This window comes from Simochromis diagramma, unplaced genomic scaffold (assembly GCF_900408965.1).
Source record: "Simochromis diagramma unplaced genomic scaffold, fSimDia1.1 OVJJ01000361.1, whole genome shotgun sequence".
Taxonomy (NCBI): domain Eukaryota; kingdom Metazoa; phylum Chordata; class Actinopteri; order Cichliformes; family Cichlidae; genus Simochromis; species Simochromis diagramma.
The window spans coordinates 1,582,370-1,600,654 of record NW_024386860.1 but is presented as its reverse complement, the minus strand read 5'-3'; the positions used below and the strand labels follow the sequence as shown (position 1 = coordinate 1,600,654).

Sequence of the window (18,285 nt, the reverse complement as noted above, 5' to 3'; positions counted from 1 at the left end):
GTTTTTTAACAGCCAAGTTCACAGTAAAGTTGTTCTCATTTCCATATTTTTCAGTCAGCTTCTCTTGCCAGAGCAGCTGACCGTCACTGAGACAGTCACACTAAGGAGGCCCAAGATGCTGGTCTGCGCTGTCAGAGTCGTAATCCTGTTCACTGTGTGACAAAATCACAGCACACAGACCTTTGAGACAATGGCTGTGCTGTCATTTTAGCTTTACTTACATGTAAAATTACCCCTCAGAGAGAAAGTTGCTTTCTGCTCCTCAAAGCCCTCATACTGTGAGGAGTGTGGGTAGCAACTGCTTAACTGAATTTAAGCTGCTAGCAGTGAAGTTGCGACATATACAGAGCTCTGAGGTAGTTTGAGCTAAAACTTAAAATATAGCTTCTGGGGATGTGTGACGCTTCCATTAATTCAAAAATATAACTGTTAAAATATGCCTTCTTTAATTAAAACTCATAATTGTTCTCTAGTAGACACTTGATTAATAAAAAAAACAGAAATCACTAAAAAAACAAAAGAACCAGGACAGGACTGGCTACCGAGAGGATGGCAGAGCGTGGTGGCCACTCCAAAGCATATTCCAGCTGTCATATGATAGGTCATCCATCTGCTGCAGGGCTTATTCTCACATTCACACCTACAGCTAATTTAGAATCGCCAATTAAACTCACCCTATTCATGTTTTAGGACTGTGGGAGGACACCAGAGTTCCCAGAGAGAACCCTAGCTGACACAGGGAGAAGATACAAACTGCACACAGGAAGCACCCAGATTGGATCTGAACCTGGGACCTTCGTGGAAGCCAACTGTGCTAACTACTGCACCACCATGCCATCCTAATATGGAGAAGAATATGGCTGTTAAGTTATAAACTTGGATGCTCAGCCTGATTGCGCAGAAAGATTGAATTATTTATGATCTTTTAGGTACACATCAAAATCATTGAGGCCCAACAATAAACCTGGTACAGAGCAAAGACTCTGGTAGTACAAAAGTACTGTGATTCTACAATGTGCTGATGTTCCTGTTCCTACATGATAACACTTGTAATTACAGTGTTTAACACAATTACAAAGCAAATTTTGATTCTGCCATTAGAGAATTCAATCAAACTGCTGAGGATTAGAGTGGTCAGATTATTTAATACCTAAGTATAAAACTTTAAAAAGAATTGATGGCTTGTTACAGACTTATATTGGCTTATAGTTCGTTAAAAAAAAAAGGAAAAGCCTCTACTATGGCAGGACAATGGTTAGGACCACTACCTCACAGCTAGAAGTTTCTAGTTTTGAATCCAGACTGGGGCCTTTCTTGTGGAATTTATATGTTTTTCTCGTGTCTGTGTGAGCTCTCTCTGGGTGCTCTGGCTTCTTTACAGTCCAAAGACATTCATGTTATTTTAATTGTGATTCTAAATTGGCAGTAAGAATGAACGACTGTCTGTCTCTCTGAGTCAGCCCTGCAAGAGAACTGGATCTCACTCTATGACAGTCGGGATGAGCACCATCTCAACCGCAATTGTGAAATGAATAAGTAGTGAAAATGGATGTATGGAGTAAAAAATATTATAGAAAGCTTGATTTAAAATATTGTAGAAAACTTTTAAGATAGTCAAAAAACATATTGTCAAGCAGCCAGGTAGTTTTTGTTTGTGGGAGACAAGATGCTAACCTTTTGCATCACAGCAACATCCCATTATTGACAAGCTGAAAAGAATAAAAATAAATATTTCCATATATTTCCATTAGATTAAGTTTTAATAGGATTTTTTTTTAGTTTTTTTAATATATTACACAGTATATTCTCCAATATTACAAGTGAAATTTTCACCAATATTAATGTCTCACTAATCATTTTATTTTTCTATATGAAAACATTACAGATAGTGTGACTAATAATAATAAAATAAGTTGGATAAAGCTAAAAAACACAAAGAGCTATATCTGAGGATGCAGGGTTATTATAGGTCTACAAGACAGTAAAGGTAAAGTGAGCCTACCAGAAGTTCATTGATTTATAGAATGATATAAGCAGTTGTGTACAGCCTCACTGCGACTCTTTAGTGGGTCTGCATGATAATGTTTAAAAAAAATCCTCAAACACAAAAGGCTAAACGAAGAGGTGACTAACATCTATTGAATATTTCAGTATGGGTGAGTGATTCCCACAGTTGTTCTGTAATGACAAATTAGCATACCACTTCAGTGAGACAGATGTCTTATGACCTTTACTGGCTGTCCTGGTTTTCTTACTCACAGACTAGTCTTCCCATATGGAAAAGAAATAGTAAAAACATATATGATTTACTCATGAAAGTGGCCACTTTCTCATTACTTTCATATATTTTTTTTAGTAAGTATACAAAACATACAAGTTTCATTATATAATTTTTCAAGGGATCTTATATGTGTTTTCACTCTTGTATGCTTTTCATACAAGTTTCATACAAGACAGATAAAAATTTTATAAGATTTATATATATCTTTTCCATATGGGTTGTCTAGGGATGGGTATCGTTTAGGTTTTATCCGATACCGGTGCCAAACCAGTACTTTTGAAACGGTGCCGGTGCTTAAACAGCGCTGAACCGGTGCTTAAATAATGGAGAACACAAACTTTGTCCAAAAACCTCTCATGTTTAACTATTTTTTTGTAAAAAGATAACAATGCTAGCCTTTTCTGCAGCTATGGGGCATATATGGTATCACTCTTGGCTGGAAGCAGTGCTTAAACAAACAAACTGTGTCCAAAAACCTCTCATGTTTAGCTGTTTTCCACTTTTTCTTTGATCATTTTAGCCTTTTTGGCCAGGGTGAAGGGAGTATCTGCCATCAAACAAGAAGAAAGCCGTGCTAGTTCACCTTACATGCATTAATGTAATAACGTGGTTAGCCTACTCAACAAATTACACACGAACAACATTAAGCTGCTCACGCAGAGAAAAACGGCTGCTGCTGCCATCATCATCCGTCATCATTTCTGCTACACTGGCAGGGCTAGGGGCCATGACTCTCCTCTTTGGGTTCTTGGGGGATGTTGCTAACTCCGGTCCGATAAGACACCACCCCGCAGTAGATGTGCACCGTCTGAGGTCTCGCAGCAAGCTATCAAATACGGTGCATTTCTCTGCTTTAAAAAAAACCCGCTATGCGTCGCCAGGTGTTTCATCAGATTCGAGGTGTTACCTCCTTTGCACAGTATCATCTTAAAGCACTTGTTGCAGGCTGCTGAGTTTGCATCTTTTGCTGTGAAGTACAGCCAGACTTTTGACCGCTTGGCCTTGGGCATTTTTAATCTGTAGATCTGCTCTAAAAGAACATACATACCTGGGCCCGCCTACTACGCTTGCAAAAAGGTAAAGTGATTGGCTAGAATCCAAAGTGCATGACATCTCAGGAAAAAAAAAAGCACCGAAATAAAGCACCGAAATAAAGCACTGACATGTGCGCTGCTTTTCGGTCTGGTTACTTTATGTCAGAACCGGATACCGGTACCCATCCCTAGTCTTCTCTTACTGTGATATGGGGGTGTTTTTGCCCATTACAGGATGGTGACATAGAGTGCAGAACAGAAAGGAAAGAAAAATACATAGGGGGATGGCATAGTTTAGCCTGCAGCCAGCAATTTCTTTTCATCATTTATGAATCTGAGTAACTGCTTAGGCTACGAAATGCCAAAAAATATGAAAAATGTTTTATCGTCTACTTGATTTTTGTAACGCAGCGAACACACACGATGAGCTAAAAGTAATTAATAAAAGCCTGGAAAAGTTTGGACTCGTATCAGCTGCATAACACACAAAGATGCTCAAAGGCAAGCACATTCATATCACAATTAATCGTGTGATTAATAACACAAAATAATCATAAATGTCAGCAAGTGCTTGATAAAGCACACCTCCCAAGCTGTTGAGACGTAAGCCTTTCAAAGCCCTTGTGCACTGTTATGAAGCCCATTCTCTCTCTCTCTCTTTTTTTAATTTAAGGCGTACCAGAGAATTGTCAACAAATCTTTGGTCAGCAGTAGGTTTCAAATTAAGTTATACATGGTTTAATGTCCCTCTAAGCTGCACTAACCACATTGACAGAAGCTGAAAGCCCTTTATTGTAACTCATCTGCAGTTCAAGTTGCAGATGTTCCTCTGTCCTTTCACTAAATCCAGTCTGCCAATGAGGATGACATGCATAGCAGGCTTTTAGGCATCATTAGGATGTGACTCACCAGAATAAAAGACTCATGGGTAAACCCCCACAGAGCAGCTTTGTTAGGAAATAGAGTCGTGGTTGCAAAAATGATAGCACTTAAGCTCATATTAGCTGCTGATCCATCACAGTAATTCACATGTAACAGGGTGGGGAAAGACTCCCTCATCTCAGAAGTGAACTTTAGAGTGAGATTCATTTCACAAGAGGCGAGACGCTGCTGGAGTTCAGTAAATACCAGCAGGAAGAGCGTGCTTAAAATTGCTGAAGTGGGAATCACAACCCCAGGTTATTAACGTAAATATCTAACAAGCCAATCATACGACAGCATCTCACTGCATTTAGGCTTACAGACATGATCAAGATGACCCTCTGAGTTTCAAACTGAGCGTCAGAAAGAGGAAGAAAATGGCAGCTTAATTGCCTTTGAATGTGACATCATTGTGGCTGGTCTGAGTAACCACAACCTGCTGATTCACAGAGATTTTTCCACATAACTATCTCTAGGTGTTACAGAGAACGGTCTGAAAAAATATCAGTCAGCAGCAGTTCTCTAAGAGAAAGTGCCTTGATGATGTCACTGATGATGTCACTTCCAAAGACCACAGTAGGTGTGACTTGTTCACTCTAAGAACAGGAAACCGAGGCTATAATTCACATGGACTTACCAGAATTGGACAGCAGAAGACAAGTCTTTAATTTTATTCAATAAAACCAATGACCTCTCATTCATCATGGGCTGAATCTAAACTGATCCTTTTCTTGTGAGAGTGGCTGGATCACAAAAAATGAACTTATTAGAAGAAAGTCAATGTTGATTTAGAACTGGTTCAAGGGTAAACATCACTCTTCTCTCTTGTCTTTTTTGGCTCTCAAACAACCAGCCTAAAGGTTATAAACTGCCTCTGCAAACACAACACACCCAACATGATGTTGCAGTAGCTACTTTATCCTTGCAGTCTCACCAGCTTTTTTTCCGGGAGCTTATCCCTCTCAGTTAAAAGCACTCTGAAAACAATACAAAATCTGGCAATAACTAGACACTTATTTATCTTTCTTCTAATTTTGTCCCTCTGACGATATAACTACAGGCATACATCAAAATGTATTTCTATTATTCCCTTTTATGTATTTTCCTTAGAAAGATAGACCTTTATCTGATAGCTGGCAAAGGAGGCACACTCATTTGTTGCATCTGAAACTTACCACCTTAATAACAGTAATCATATTACAGCTGCACACTGCCCCACTGGGATGATGCCACTTAGGCTTTATTTTTTATTGAAACACAAATGAACAATGAGAGGAAATGAGAAACTGACATAAATGAAGCAAAAGTACTTTTACATCTACATTTTTCTTTGATTTGAATGATGTAATGTATCGCAGATTTAAAAAGAAGAAAGCCTATAAAATCAATACACAGATTTAGTATTAAATTTTAAATTAACAGGATGCTGACCCCTATTTTAGTCTTTCTGCTGAGAAAATAACCTGTTGCTGGCTTTAGTGTCATAGTCATGAAGCATATAAATAGTAATAATTATACAGATCAGTTATATTGATAGGAATATTGACATTATTTCACAGATACCAATGCCATTATTGATTTTTCTTATAGGTCTGGTTCTGTATAGATTCATGAATAATTTTCTCTTTGGAACAAAAGAGGCCATAATTGGTTAACAGAAGCAATGCACAGTCTCAACACTATATAAAAGAGTAAAGAAGGCTAGCATGTGACTCATGGACAGACGCTTCACTTCTTTGAGTTTGGTGTCAAGTGCAAAACATATCATTGATGAAACAAAGTCATAAGCTGGAAGGCAGGATTCAAAAGAATCAAATGAACCAAAAGAATTTGGTTCTGATTAACAACTGGAAACTGTTCTTGATTGTCATCACAGTGCACATCATCTACCACTGAACGGAATAATCACACTTGCTAAAATTTCTGCTATTAACTTAAAATTCAAGGCATTAATATTCAACGTGAATATTCAAGCATTCCTTTAACCGTTGATGCTTATTTTTCAGAGAGATCAGCCCACTAGTACCCTTGTTTACTTCACTGAATGAATCTCACTTCATGAGGTAGAGAACTCTCTTTATTCTCCAATCTGTGGTTTCTCACACATTTGAGTCTGCAATATTCATGAAATGATAACACATCATAAAGCTGTGCTTTCATAAGGAACTGCAGAAGAGAAAAAGCAAATAATTCAAATCTGAAAGACTATTTCAGAGATCGTGATGTTAAAAACTGCTTAGAGGTGCAGGCTGGGTTCTTCAATGGGATGCAATCAGAACAGAAGAGCAGAAGTGACAGCTCCTATCTCAGTTTCCTGTTCAAGTTGGAAGAATTATTTAGTGAGAGCATGAACAATTGCACAGAAAACAGAATATGAAATTTTAAAGTTTCTCTTATACACGTTACTGGTGTATCGCCCAATGGTGCAGGCATTAAGGTTGCACCACTGGGCACCATTAAATCACCATTAAATCCTTGCATGTCACTTTGCGTAGACTTTCTATCTTTAGATGTGTTAGTGTGAGCAAAAGTTGACGTAACTGATGTGAAAGGGAATAGACACATACAGAGATTCCTTCTTTTACGGCTTTGACCTTCTTATTCCCTGTCCTAATTCTAAAATCTTCTTCAAAAATTCTAATTCTAATCTCACTACTTTGATCTTCTTAGTTACTGCTGCTTTGCCAAAGTAATTTAAATTTCTTGAATTTTCTTAATTACTTTTACATCTTACTCTGTAACATCAGTGGCCACAGATGTCACAGCAAAAGAGCAGGCAGTCTGCTTGTTAGGCCTGATGTAATTAGCAATTTCAGGTCTAAATATGTCTTTAGTTGAAAATGGTACAGATTCTTTCAGAGCAAACAAAGTGAGCAGTGCAGTGTTTGCCCAGATGCTACAGTCAAACAGCATTCAGGCATTAATGAAGAAGAGGATTTCAAATGCTGAACAGATTTAAGCTAGCTAGCATGTTTAAGTCTAAAGCTAAGATATCATGACTTAATTATGTCTAAAAATGATAATAACAATTTCTGCACTGTTCTGTCTTTGGTTGAAATCTAAGATGAAAACTGAGATACCAGCAAGGTTTTGAAGGGATAGGAAGTTAAACTAATTGATATTATGATCTGTCACCCAGTGGCTAGCTACAGAGATATCATTAGGCTAAGATAAAGATAGCAGCACTGAACATTTGGTGGTGAAGTTTGTTTTCAATTAGAGCCCATCTTAAGTGAGAGTCAGTGAAGAGACAACAAGGGTAAACTGGAGCCAACAGTATTTTAAGTGTACATTATTATGACTTTTTAAACACTTAGTTTAAAAATGTGCTGCACAGGAATAGCGCTAATGGCTGGAGACGTATGAGGAAACACGACTATTCATAATAAGGGACACAGCAATGCAGCTTTTTAAAAGATGAGAGTTTGAGCATAGATCTATGCTTGAGCCAGCATCGGATCGCTGATAGGTCATCACTATCTGAACTGTAGCATGATGAAGATGATGATGCCTAGCAACAGGGCTACTCTGTTGCTTAGCAATGCGGAATAGAACCCCAAAATGAGACCAGCCCTCATTCAAATGACCTCAAACTCACTTGGGTCCCCAGCTCTGCTGCTCATTTGGCCAGGTCTCTTTTGAAAAAAAAGAAAAGAAAATTAAAATCAATAAAACTTGAAAATTGATAAATAAAGTATTATAAATACTCTGTCAACTTTAAAGTTTTAGATGAATGATTGTCAAGAACACGCTCAATTCCTCAGTTTATCAGTAAGAGGAAAGACTGTGACGTTTAGGTTCAGTAATTAATCACCTTACTTATGTGATCTATCTCTTCCCAAGAAACTTAATCAGTGTAAATGTGAAAAGGGTGAAAGCAGTCCTTCTTCTTAAATTGTCTGCAGATCAAGGGCTCTACAGAACTTTATATTTGTTTTATTTATTCATATATTACCTGATTATTCTCAGTATCCCAGGTTATCATGGGAGCACCCAACAAGCCATCAGCATTGTGGACTGACACAGAAAGAACACTAGTTCATCCCAATATAATGATATTATTCATTCTCACAGCTCTTGACCCTCCAACATGGCAATGTTTGCCAGCCCACGTCTCCCTGTGTGTAAGCCACACCTTTTCCTGACAGAGGCACGCATACAGTCACGCCTGCTCCTGATCTGCTTTAAGGAGTCGTGGTGAAAGGTTGCCAAGGCCACAGGGAGCTGCTCCAAAAAAAGGGATCACGGTGCTGAGCTTAAAGTGCCTCTCCACTATTTGCAGTATTACATTTTCAGGAGTATGAAGCAGAAGTGTGAAGCTGTTACTGCTCATCACCCTAAGAGGAAAGCTTTGTAGAGCTATTTTCATGCTAGAAACACAGCCACCTTTCTCATTCATGCCTAAAACTGCCTGACACGTCACAGGCTCTGTGTCACACTCTCAAAACTACTACACCGCATCCTGTTAATCAGCTATAACCTCGGTGCACCACCTACGCTCCAACATCCCCGTAACTCCCTCACTGTCTCTTTCTCTTGTCAGCTCTGAGGGTGACAGAGGTCCTTTCTTTTGTTGTACTCTCAGTGTAAGGGAGCCAGACAGCCTCATAACTCAGCACCAGCCTATTAGAATGCAGAATAGCTGCAGCTTGGTTCAACACTTGCTGATAAGAGAGGGGAAAAACATAGATTGGCTGGATTTCCGGGCCCAGAGAGCTCTTTATGATGTATCATGTAGCAACTTGCTTGTCAGGTGATGCAGCTGTTGCTTCCCCAATTAAAGATAACAGTAGTTATGACTCTCATGGGGACGAAAAACAGGTTTACTAAAGAGAAATCACAAAAAGCTAAATGAACATCTGCACTGCCACAAGCCACCTCTTAGACATTGGAGTGGCGATATATTTAGACATGGCATCGTCTTCCTTTACCTTCCATTTATGAACAGACAAAGACTAAGTGTCTGACTGAGAGGAGTTACCACATTTTGAGAGATTTACTTCATGCACGAACTACATCAGGACAGCACAGATGAGTCCCTCCCTGATTTTGTAGCATATAAACTGTCACAGCACCAGAGGATGACTCAAACTGTGGCATCCCTGAAGTGACAAAAGAATGAGGAGCCAACACAAAGCAGCGCTGAGTTTTCTTCTCTGACAAGCTCGTGCTTTGTGGTTACTCTGCAGTCATCCTCTGGAAGACGTCAGTTGCAGTCAGTACTGCTAAAGTTGCAGAGAGATCAGATCTCACCTACAGGTTTTTGAAAATTCAGCCATCGTCTTTTGACCTAATTTAGTGCCCAAATAAAGTTTTTTTCCTCATATGATGTTGCTAATAGACACCTTAATATATTTCTTGCTTGATATTGCACACCAAATCTAAAAAGTTCACTTGACTAAAAAATGTGAACAGACTGCCAATTTCAGTACCGAATTAATTCAACCACTATCGTATTTTGAAATCTGTCACATCACGCCAACAAGAATTCGAGTCACTCAAAACAGGACTGTGAGGCAGTACTTAGCCACAAAGCACAGCATACAGCTGTGAACATGTTTAGCTGGTTATATTTACATCACACAAGGACGCTACATGATGGGAGCTCTGATGAAGCTGGAACATCACTGCATGTCCAGTCCAAGGATCAAAGAATCCAAAATCAAAGAGTCGGATTCATCATTGTTTATGAAGATGGTTGATGAGAACCATCTCTGAAAGTTTATAGACTGACATGATATATATGGAGTGTTATGTTACTTATTTAAAATTCACAATATCCTGGTTTTTCAACCAGTGAGGACAAAGCAACGAGAACTACAAATTAACAGAAATTTCATCTACAGCTGTGAAAATAAGCAGGGATAGATTCTTATGCACCAGCTCACCACTTTATTAGGTACATCTGTTCAACTGCAACTACTCAGATCACATGGCAGCAACTCTGTGTAATTAGGCATGTTGATACAAAGACAAGACCTGAAGTTCAGAGTGAGGAAGAAAGGTGATTTAAGTGACTTTGAATGGGGAGTGGTCTCAGAACAGAGCACTACCACCAAATACGCACACTAACCAGCCACTTTATTGGGTACATCTGTTGCAGCACTCGTTGACCATCACATGGGAGCACATTTATGTGTGTAGATTTGGGGAAAAAGTGATTTAAGTGACTTTGAATGGTTGTTGATGGCATAAAGGCTCATAGAGAATCATGCAAAAAAGAAAAACTACCCAGTGAGCGATAGTTATCTGTGTAAAAATGCTTTGATGATGCAGGAGATCAGTGAAGAATGTTACAACAAAGGTATGAAGAAGACCATCTCTAAATGCACACCATGTTCAGCCCTGAAGCAGACAGGCTACAGCATAGGAATACCACAATGAGCTGCCAAGAACAGGAAACTAGGACTAGAATTTTCATCTCCTCAGCAATTAAAACTTATCAGACCAAGCAACACTGGAAAAAAAAACATTGCCTGGTCTGATGAGTCTAGATTTCCCTGTGAGAATTCGAATGGTAGGGTCAGAATTTGGTGTAAACATCATAAAAGCAGGGGTGAATCCTGCCTTGTCACAAAGCTCAGATCATCTAAAACAGATTTTTTGAACATGATGATGAGTTCACTGTACTCAGATGGCCTTCACCCACAAATCTGAAGCAATTGTGTGATGCTATCATGTCAATATGAATCCAAATCTCTAAAGAACGTTTTCAGGGGATTGTTGAACCAATGCCATGAGAATTAAGGCAGCTCAGGGGCCCAACCCTGTACTAGAAGGGTGTACCTAATAAAGTGGCAAGTGACTGTATAAAATGACACTGTCATGCTTTATTATGTCGGTATTTGTTGATATGATTCGAACTTGAAAAGCAGAAGTAACTGTTCTGTTACATAAAAACTGTCATTCTTAAAGACAGTATCGGATCAGTTTTAAATGCCACAGAAAGACCGCTATTATATGCAGGAGTTTGGAAAAAAACATGTTTTTTCCCCCTCACTGTGCTTTATTGGTTTTTATCAAAAAGTATCAACTAGTGCCGCCCTCGTTAAAATTTCATGCAGATATCTGGCAGTCTGTGAGGGAGTTATGAAACCAGCCTTTGAGCTTCTTTCAGTCTCTCCGATGCCTGGAGGAAGCTGAAGACAAGAGTAGCAAGCTGCTATTAAAAAACTATATTACTAATTTGGACAAAAAGTAGATGGACAAATTGCATAACAGCGGGAGTGATGATCTTATCCATCTATCCTGCTATCAAATTCAGGGTTGTGTTGGGGGGCTGGAGGCTATCTCAGCTGTCATAAGGCAAGAGGAAAAGTCATCAGCCTGTTGCAGGGTTTTATTATTTAGAAACGTCTGTGAAGGTTCTCAGTCATCCAGGTCATCGTAGTCAAAGGAGCTTGTAAAGAAAAGCGTCTGGACTTCTTTAAGTTGCTTGAAGACGTTTCACCTCTCATCCGAGAAGCTTCTTTCAGTTCTAGTATTTAATAGAATAAATTAAAAAAAAAAACTTAAGTTGAATTTGAAAACTACAGAAACTACAGCTCAAAGGAGGAGCTTCTCTCATGCCGGCCCAAAACCACATGTATATTTTTAGATATGAAACCACATGAATTATTTATGTAGACCTACAGGTCCTGCAAAAATAGCAAAAACACCTGCCACATACTCACAACAGCTGCTTTGTTGACACTTTTTTTTTTTGCATTGTTCACCTGCCAGTGAGCGGCTATTACAAATAAGTTTGGGGTTTTTTGTAACGTACACCCTGAAGCCACAACTACTTCACACAGGTCACTGTATGAGCCAGTGTGCGAAAATGATAGCTCTATACATCCTCTGCTATCTGAATTCTGTTGATCATTGCAAGGAAATTATTGACTGGTAAATATCAATGTGCTGGCCTGACCGTCGGTGCTGTGCAATTTTCTGCAATATGATGTTACACTATAAACAACACAACAGCAGGTGACCTAAAAAACTGGAAACAGCCCATGCAATATAAAGACTCAGCACCAAAATGAACGAATTCTGTAGAATCTGACAGATTATAGGCCCATTCAAACATTCAGTGAAATTACTGTGAGCTGGAGGTCACCTTATGAAATGCAGTGCTTTACTGCTAATACTAGCTATACCCATGAAATTAAATTAAGCACCACACCTATTATTTAGGATTTTCAAAATAAATATTCTACTGTACAAAATGTCCAGTTAAATAAAATAAAATAAATTTAGAAAATCCTCCTTAACCACGTTTTCTTTTTGAAACTCTGCGATTATATGTGTTTTTCCCCAGACAAAGCAATTTTATTTTATTTCTCGCTGTTGCATTCCACAGATTCTATTGATTCTTCTCTCTCACAGTCTCTTTGTGTTTGACTGCAATCACTGACTTGGGCGTGATAGGAGCACAAAACCTCAGGAAATGTGAGAAAAGACAGATGGGCCACCAAACAAACCATAGTCCCCAGTGAGCACAGCTGTGACAGAAAAATGAGAAGTAGTTTATACACTGAAACTTACCAAGCCCTCAAGAATTTAGTGTCACAACAATCAACATTGCCAATCTCTAAGAAAAAAATAAAACTCAATGTTCCACTGAATAACCTTGACTTTCTCCTTAACTGTATACAAATCTGTGGCAGCGTGCACACTATCTACCTCCTTTGCTCCACCCCATGCCAGCGTGCATTTATGCTGAAATTCTGAGTGGCCTTCCCCATACATGTTTGAACAAACACAGTTCAAGCAACACTTGAAAAGCCTCCTCTGTTGCACTGTTTACACAGGACTCTAGAAAACTGAGCGACCTTGTGTTAGCTGTAAAATTACTCTGTATATGAGCCACATAGATCTCTGACAAAACAGCTTTGAGTCACATTTTTTTTCACTGTGAAGTTGTGCCATAAGTCACTCTTATTCAGCTGGATTTATGAATCCTGCTCGGGTGCACTGATAACTACCATAAATATTCAATATTACATGTGAAACAAAGAAAAATCCTCCATAATCCTGTTTGCTTTGACCACTATCTGTTAAGCAGGAGATGCTGAGCTCCAGCCATGATTGAATCTGAAAATGGATATCACACACACCTACATCCACTCAGCATGAGAGATACACACAGTCATAAAGGCACATTATTCACAGTCCTGGCTTATGACTTGTCGCCTGTGAAGCTAATGAGTTCTACTGCATATTAGGTTTATCATAGAAACAACAGACCATCTTTTATAACTTGTAGAAGACTCAAGAGTCTGGAGACCAAAGTGATCTATTGTTGTTCATATTGTCTCATGTCCAGACCTTTAAATAAACAAATAAATAAATATATAAATACCAGTTGCTTGTTAAACTATAGGACATAAATTTAAGGTCAAGCGCTTTTACATTTATCCAGTTTATCGATGGGTTGTTAAACTTTGATGACTCTGCTGAAGTGTTTCGAAGAACATTACAACTAAAAATTCACATGCACCTGATTTGTTCGGCTGAAAGATCATAATCAATCAAATAACTTCCGGAGGGTTTGAGATTCATCATTGCATAAGAGAAAATTACAAGGCCAAAGAGTTTTTCTTGGACGAGAGAGAGAGAGAAAGAAAACACACTCACCTTGAGCTACAGATGGACACGATCGGTGAACAGATGTTTAACTACAGGAAAGGCCACAGCCGGAGAAGAGATAGTCAGTTTAGAGCCCCAACCAAACAGCCTGGCTACTCTACTATGACAAGTACACACATGCACCATCCAGCCGCGCTGAAAAGCATCAGTCTCTCCACCGCTGTACGGAGGAGGGAGATGAGAGGCGACTGACTGAGGCCAACTCCAATTAAACTGCAAAGCAAAGCTCGGCGTCAACTTAAAGGGGCGGCGTTTCTATCACTGACATATTTCCGTGACGCATAGACGTGTAGAGGAGGTCCCCAAAGCGCAAGGACACAGTGTAGAAGTTATCTTCATATTTTACATGCAGTCCTGTTAATTAATGCGTTATAGTGGATCTTAGAGGATAAATATTTTATTTGACTTTTTTATTTTATTTTATTTGACTATTCACATTAGTAAATATCACAGAAATGGCTAAATAACTGTCATTAGAAGCGATAAATGAAGTTCAAACGACAAAAGTTAGCATATACCGCCACCTACTGGATACACTGCTGAATCACATCTGTGCTGTTAAACAGTCAAAGTGTCTGCAAACAGATTAAAATGCAAACATACAACAGTTGAGTAAATAGGTACTTTTTTCTATACCTTTAAGTCATTTCACGTGATTTAAGTATAGACTTATTGCATAATTATGACAGCAGACAGAAACAGAACTCAACAAAAGCCATATAATTTTTATTTCCATCCCGTCGACAAACTGATATTGTCTCCATTATTAAACAGCAAACTGTGCATGTCTACTTTGCTTTGTGAGCCATTATTCTTTTTCAGTGAAAGTCTGAATGAGACGCTGTTGTATCAGTGAAGGCTGCAGGCTTGCACCTCAAGGACATACTGTCATAAAAAAAAAAAAATCATTTCACACAAGTCAGCCTGACTGCAACAGATTTTGTGCAAAAGAGCCTTTTTTTTCCTTTCACAGTGGCACGCTGGAAGGTTACTGCGGCACCTATAATACACAGAGTTGGATTCCATAACACAGGCAGCACAATGCTCTGTGCTGCACTCTGTGTTACATTTGCTGGAAAAATCAGCCTCATATTTTTCTCTCTCTCTCTCTGTAAAATTGGAAAGGTTACAGGGAAGACTAAAGTATTCATCTGTGCAGCATTATGAATCTGGTACAGCTGAATTGCTTCTGTGTGCACTGTGCAGGCTGGCTGAACTCACTGAGCTTTGAAGGCTGTTGCTTTTATTTTACTTGATACAATTAGCCACAGCTTGTAAGAGACCAGTACTGTAAAATAAATCCTGAGCTCTAATGCAAATGAAATGTGTGAAACTAAAGAGCAAATTAACAATGCTTCCGACATGGATGAAACACTTACTGTGCTCGCAGTAATATGTTTATTCTAATTAGCTTCAGTCTGAAAGAAAAACAAAAAACAAATTGCATTCTTATACAGTTACAGAGAAACTTTAAATGTGACTATAGTCATATGAGGGATTGCACAAAATAGGCTGTATTCCTTATGGTCAGTCCATGAAAGTCCATTTTTAGTTGTGCCAAGAAGTCTTTAATGTGGGTGTTATGTAACAATAACCTATATTGAAACCTGTGATAAATTGCTCTATAGGTGCAATAACGCTTCTGAAAAACTGTCCACTGCATCTTTGGTTATGAAAAGTCACACTTAAGTAATGTTAAATACATGCAGTCATTTAAATTTTAATACTAAGTTACTTTCAGGATTCAGGTTATTAGAACTGCTATTGCTTTACTGAGATATTACAATTATGTTTTATAAGGCCATATGGGAGCTGCAGTGGTTAGTACTGTTGCCTCACAGCACAAAGGCCCTGGGTTTCAATCCACCAGCTGGACAGGGCCTTCCTGTGTGGAGTTTGTATGCTCTCCCCGTCCTCAGGCTTCCTCCCACAGTCCAAAAACGTGTATGTGGTTAGGTTAATTGGCTGTAGGTGTAAATGTGAGAGTGGTAAACTGTCCAGGGTGTACCATGCCATTTCTCCTCTGACAGCTGGGAACAACTCTATCCATCCTTGCAATTCTGAATTGGGTAAGTGGGAAAAATGGCTGGATGGAAGGTCATCCATGGATGTAGTAGCAGTTAATCCCATAGAAGTTGTGTTTTTTCCCACAGACTACGTTGTCTCTAAGGTTCACAGCGGCATGAGTGATGGAGCTGTTGAACTTGCGATGAGCCTCTGACTTGCTGAATGAATGTTGAAGGTCTAATAGGGTCAGGGCTGCACCTGATTTACCCACAGTCCCAATGGAAGAACTGCCTGGCAGGACAGGAGAGCGTGGCATGATGCACGGATTAGAGTTGCCATGTAGCCGCTCTCTGTCCTCTGGTCCTGGTAACAATTTGGGATGTGATTCCCTGCTCGTCTGGTCTTTGTCTTCACAGATGCTTTCCTCTCTGTTGACTTCTATCCCTCCTTGGGGATGTAGGCGGTTGGACAGGTCCCAGAGTTGCTCTGTGTTTGTGATCTGGGCAGCGTTAGCCTCTTGGTTGCTCTGTGACGGGGATCCTTGCATGACATTGTCAAACTGGACTTTGCAGTTTTCCCTCTTTCTGCCCTTATGTGCAGAGCATTTGCACTGAGCTTGCTGCTTGCGTAAGACCTCCTGGGACAGCTCAGTCTGCTGTGCCTTTGTGGAGTTAGTGCTGCACTTTGATTGAGTATGACCCATTTGGTTCAGATCTGGTGCCTCATTACGCATAGCTGTGATCTCTTGTGGTTGGTTCACAGCAGGCGAGGCAGTGCTTTGGTTTAGAGTTGGAGATGTATTTTGGAGTTCAGCAGCAGTGGGACTGCAGCTGCTCCTCCTGACATTGCTCCCCAGTCTTTTTCTACATCCTTGCCTTGCTTTAGAAGGAACAAACACAGGATGCGACCTTTCTTGCTGCAGGGAAAATAATTAGACTTATTAGTGTTCTGGTCTGTTAATGCTACCGTATAATAAATGCAATGTCTTTTACCAGGTTTGACGTGTGTGAATTAATCCCAGCAAAGTTAGTCATTTTTTCCTTGAAATCATCTGTCATAAAAGGATTTGCTGGCCCTGATCCTTAAAACAAGATTTCACATTAATGTCAGATTTTGGATTACTGCACAAAATACAATATCAACTACAGAACGTTACACATTACAAATGCAGATGCAGCGGGGGAAAAATATACCATTAATACTCCCAAAAGACTTTAGAGAAAAAGTTTTAGCCGGGTGCTGCTAACCAAATGCACATCACTGATTGATCATCAGTAAGTGTGAGAACCTCTGCGAGTCCTGTCAGTTTGCTGGTCTGGAGCATTCAGGTGTGTGTCACAGTGAGAAAAGACACCAACAATGATCTTAGAGAAACAGGAAGATTGAACAAGTATGAAAGCCTCATCTCTCTAAAAAGAACATGGCAACAAACCTTAGTTTTTCAAAGTTGTATCTGAACAAATCACAGGACTTCTGGAACAATGTCCTCTGGACACACAAGAATAAAGTGGAGCTGCTTGGCCATAATGTACAAAACCACATTTGACAAACAACAAGAAATGCAAACATAGCATATCAGCAGAAACACATCAAACCAACTGTTGGGTCCAGTGGTGGAAGGCTGCTGATTTGGACCTCAACCTAATTGAAATGCTGTGGCATGACATTAAGAGAGCTGTGTATAAATGAAATTTCAAAAATCTCAGATTAACTGATGCAACATTGTAAAGAAGACTTGGCCAAGATTCCTCTACAATGATGCGAGAGATAAAATCATAAAGAAATGATCACTTCAAGGTACTGTTGCTAAAAGGTGCTTGACCAGATACTAACTCACAGGGTGTACTTAGTTTTTCCCCTCATTGCTTCTGCATTTTGGCTTTTTTTTTTTGTTAAATATATAACAGCACGGTGTAATATTTCATGTGCTGTATGTAAATAATTTAGAACCTGCTAAATACAGGAAGATTTTTCATCAATTCAATTCAATTCAATTTTATTTATATAGCGCCAAATCACAACAGTTACCTCAAGGTGCTTTATATTGCACAGTAGATCCTACAATAATAGATACAGAGAAAAACCCAACAATCATATGACCCCCTATGAGCAAGCACTTTGGCGACAGTGGGAAGGAAAAACTCCCCTTTAACAGGAAGAAACCTCTGGCAGAACCAGGCTCAGGGAGGGGCGGCCATCTGCTGCGACCGGTTGGGGTGAGAGAAGGAAAACAGGATAAAGACATGCAGTGGAAGAGAGACAGAGGTTAATAACAGGTATGATTCAATGCAGAGAGGTCTATTAACACATAGTGAGTGAGAAAGGTGACTGGAAAGGAAAAACTCAGTGCATCATGGGAATCCCCCGGCAGCCTACGTCTCTTGCAGCGTAACTAAGGGAGGATTCAGGGTC

At 39.4% G+C, this 18,285-nt stretch overlaps 2 protein-coding genes across 4 annotated transcripts in view; both read right to left on the bottom strand.

Moving 5' to 3' along the window:
- osbpl3b (oxysterol binding protein-like 3b) overlaps window positions 1-14,084 on the bottom strand; it is a 36,848-nt gene extending 22,764 nt beyond the window's left edge. For 2 of the 3 annotated variants that reach the window (XM_040031079.1, XM_040031080.1), the window contains exon 1: window positions 13,855-14,084. The gene's annotated coding sequence lies outside the window, so the exon portion shown is untranslated. The remainder of the gene's footprint in view (window positions 1-13,854) is intronic. The other variant, XM_040031081.1, reaches the window with a different exon arrangement.
- Window positions 14,085-14,497: 413 nt separating this feature from the next.
- LOC120733106 lies at window positions 14,498-17,680 on the bottom strand. Its single transcript, XM_040031143.1, has 2 exons — window positions 16,866-17,680; window positions 14,498-16,789 (listed from the first exon to the last, which is right to left on the bottom strand). Exons 1-2 carry the CDS (start codon window positions 16,929-16,931, stop codon window positions 15,965-15,967), a joined length of 891 nt encoding a protein of 296 aa, XP_039887077.1. The 5' UTR covers window positions 16,932-17,680; the 3' UTR covers window positions 14,498-15,964.
- Between the last annotated feature and the right edge of the window lie 605 nt (window positions 17,681-18,285).

Bases quoted from the DNA above. Each gene is read 5' to 3' on its own strand.
- LOC120733106 (XM_040031143.1), bottom strand. From the start codon at position 16,931: ATGACAGATGATTTCAAGGAAAAAATGACTAACTTTGCTGGGATTAAT. The intron at 16,790-16,865 runs GTAAAAGACATT...TTTTCCCTGCAG, and splicing joins ATTCACACACGTCAAACCTG to CAAGAAAGGTCGCATCCTGT.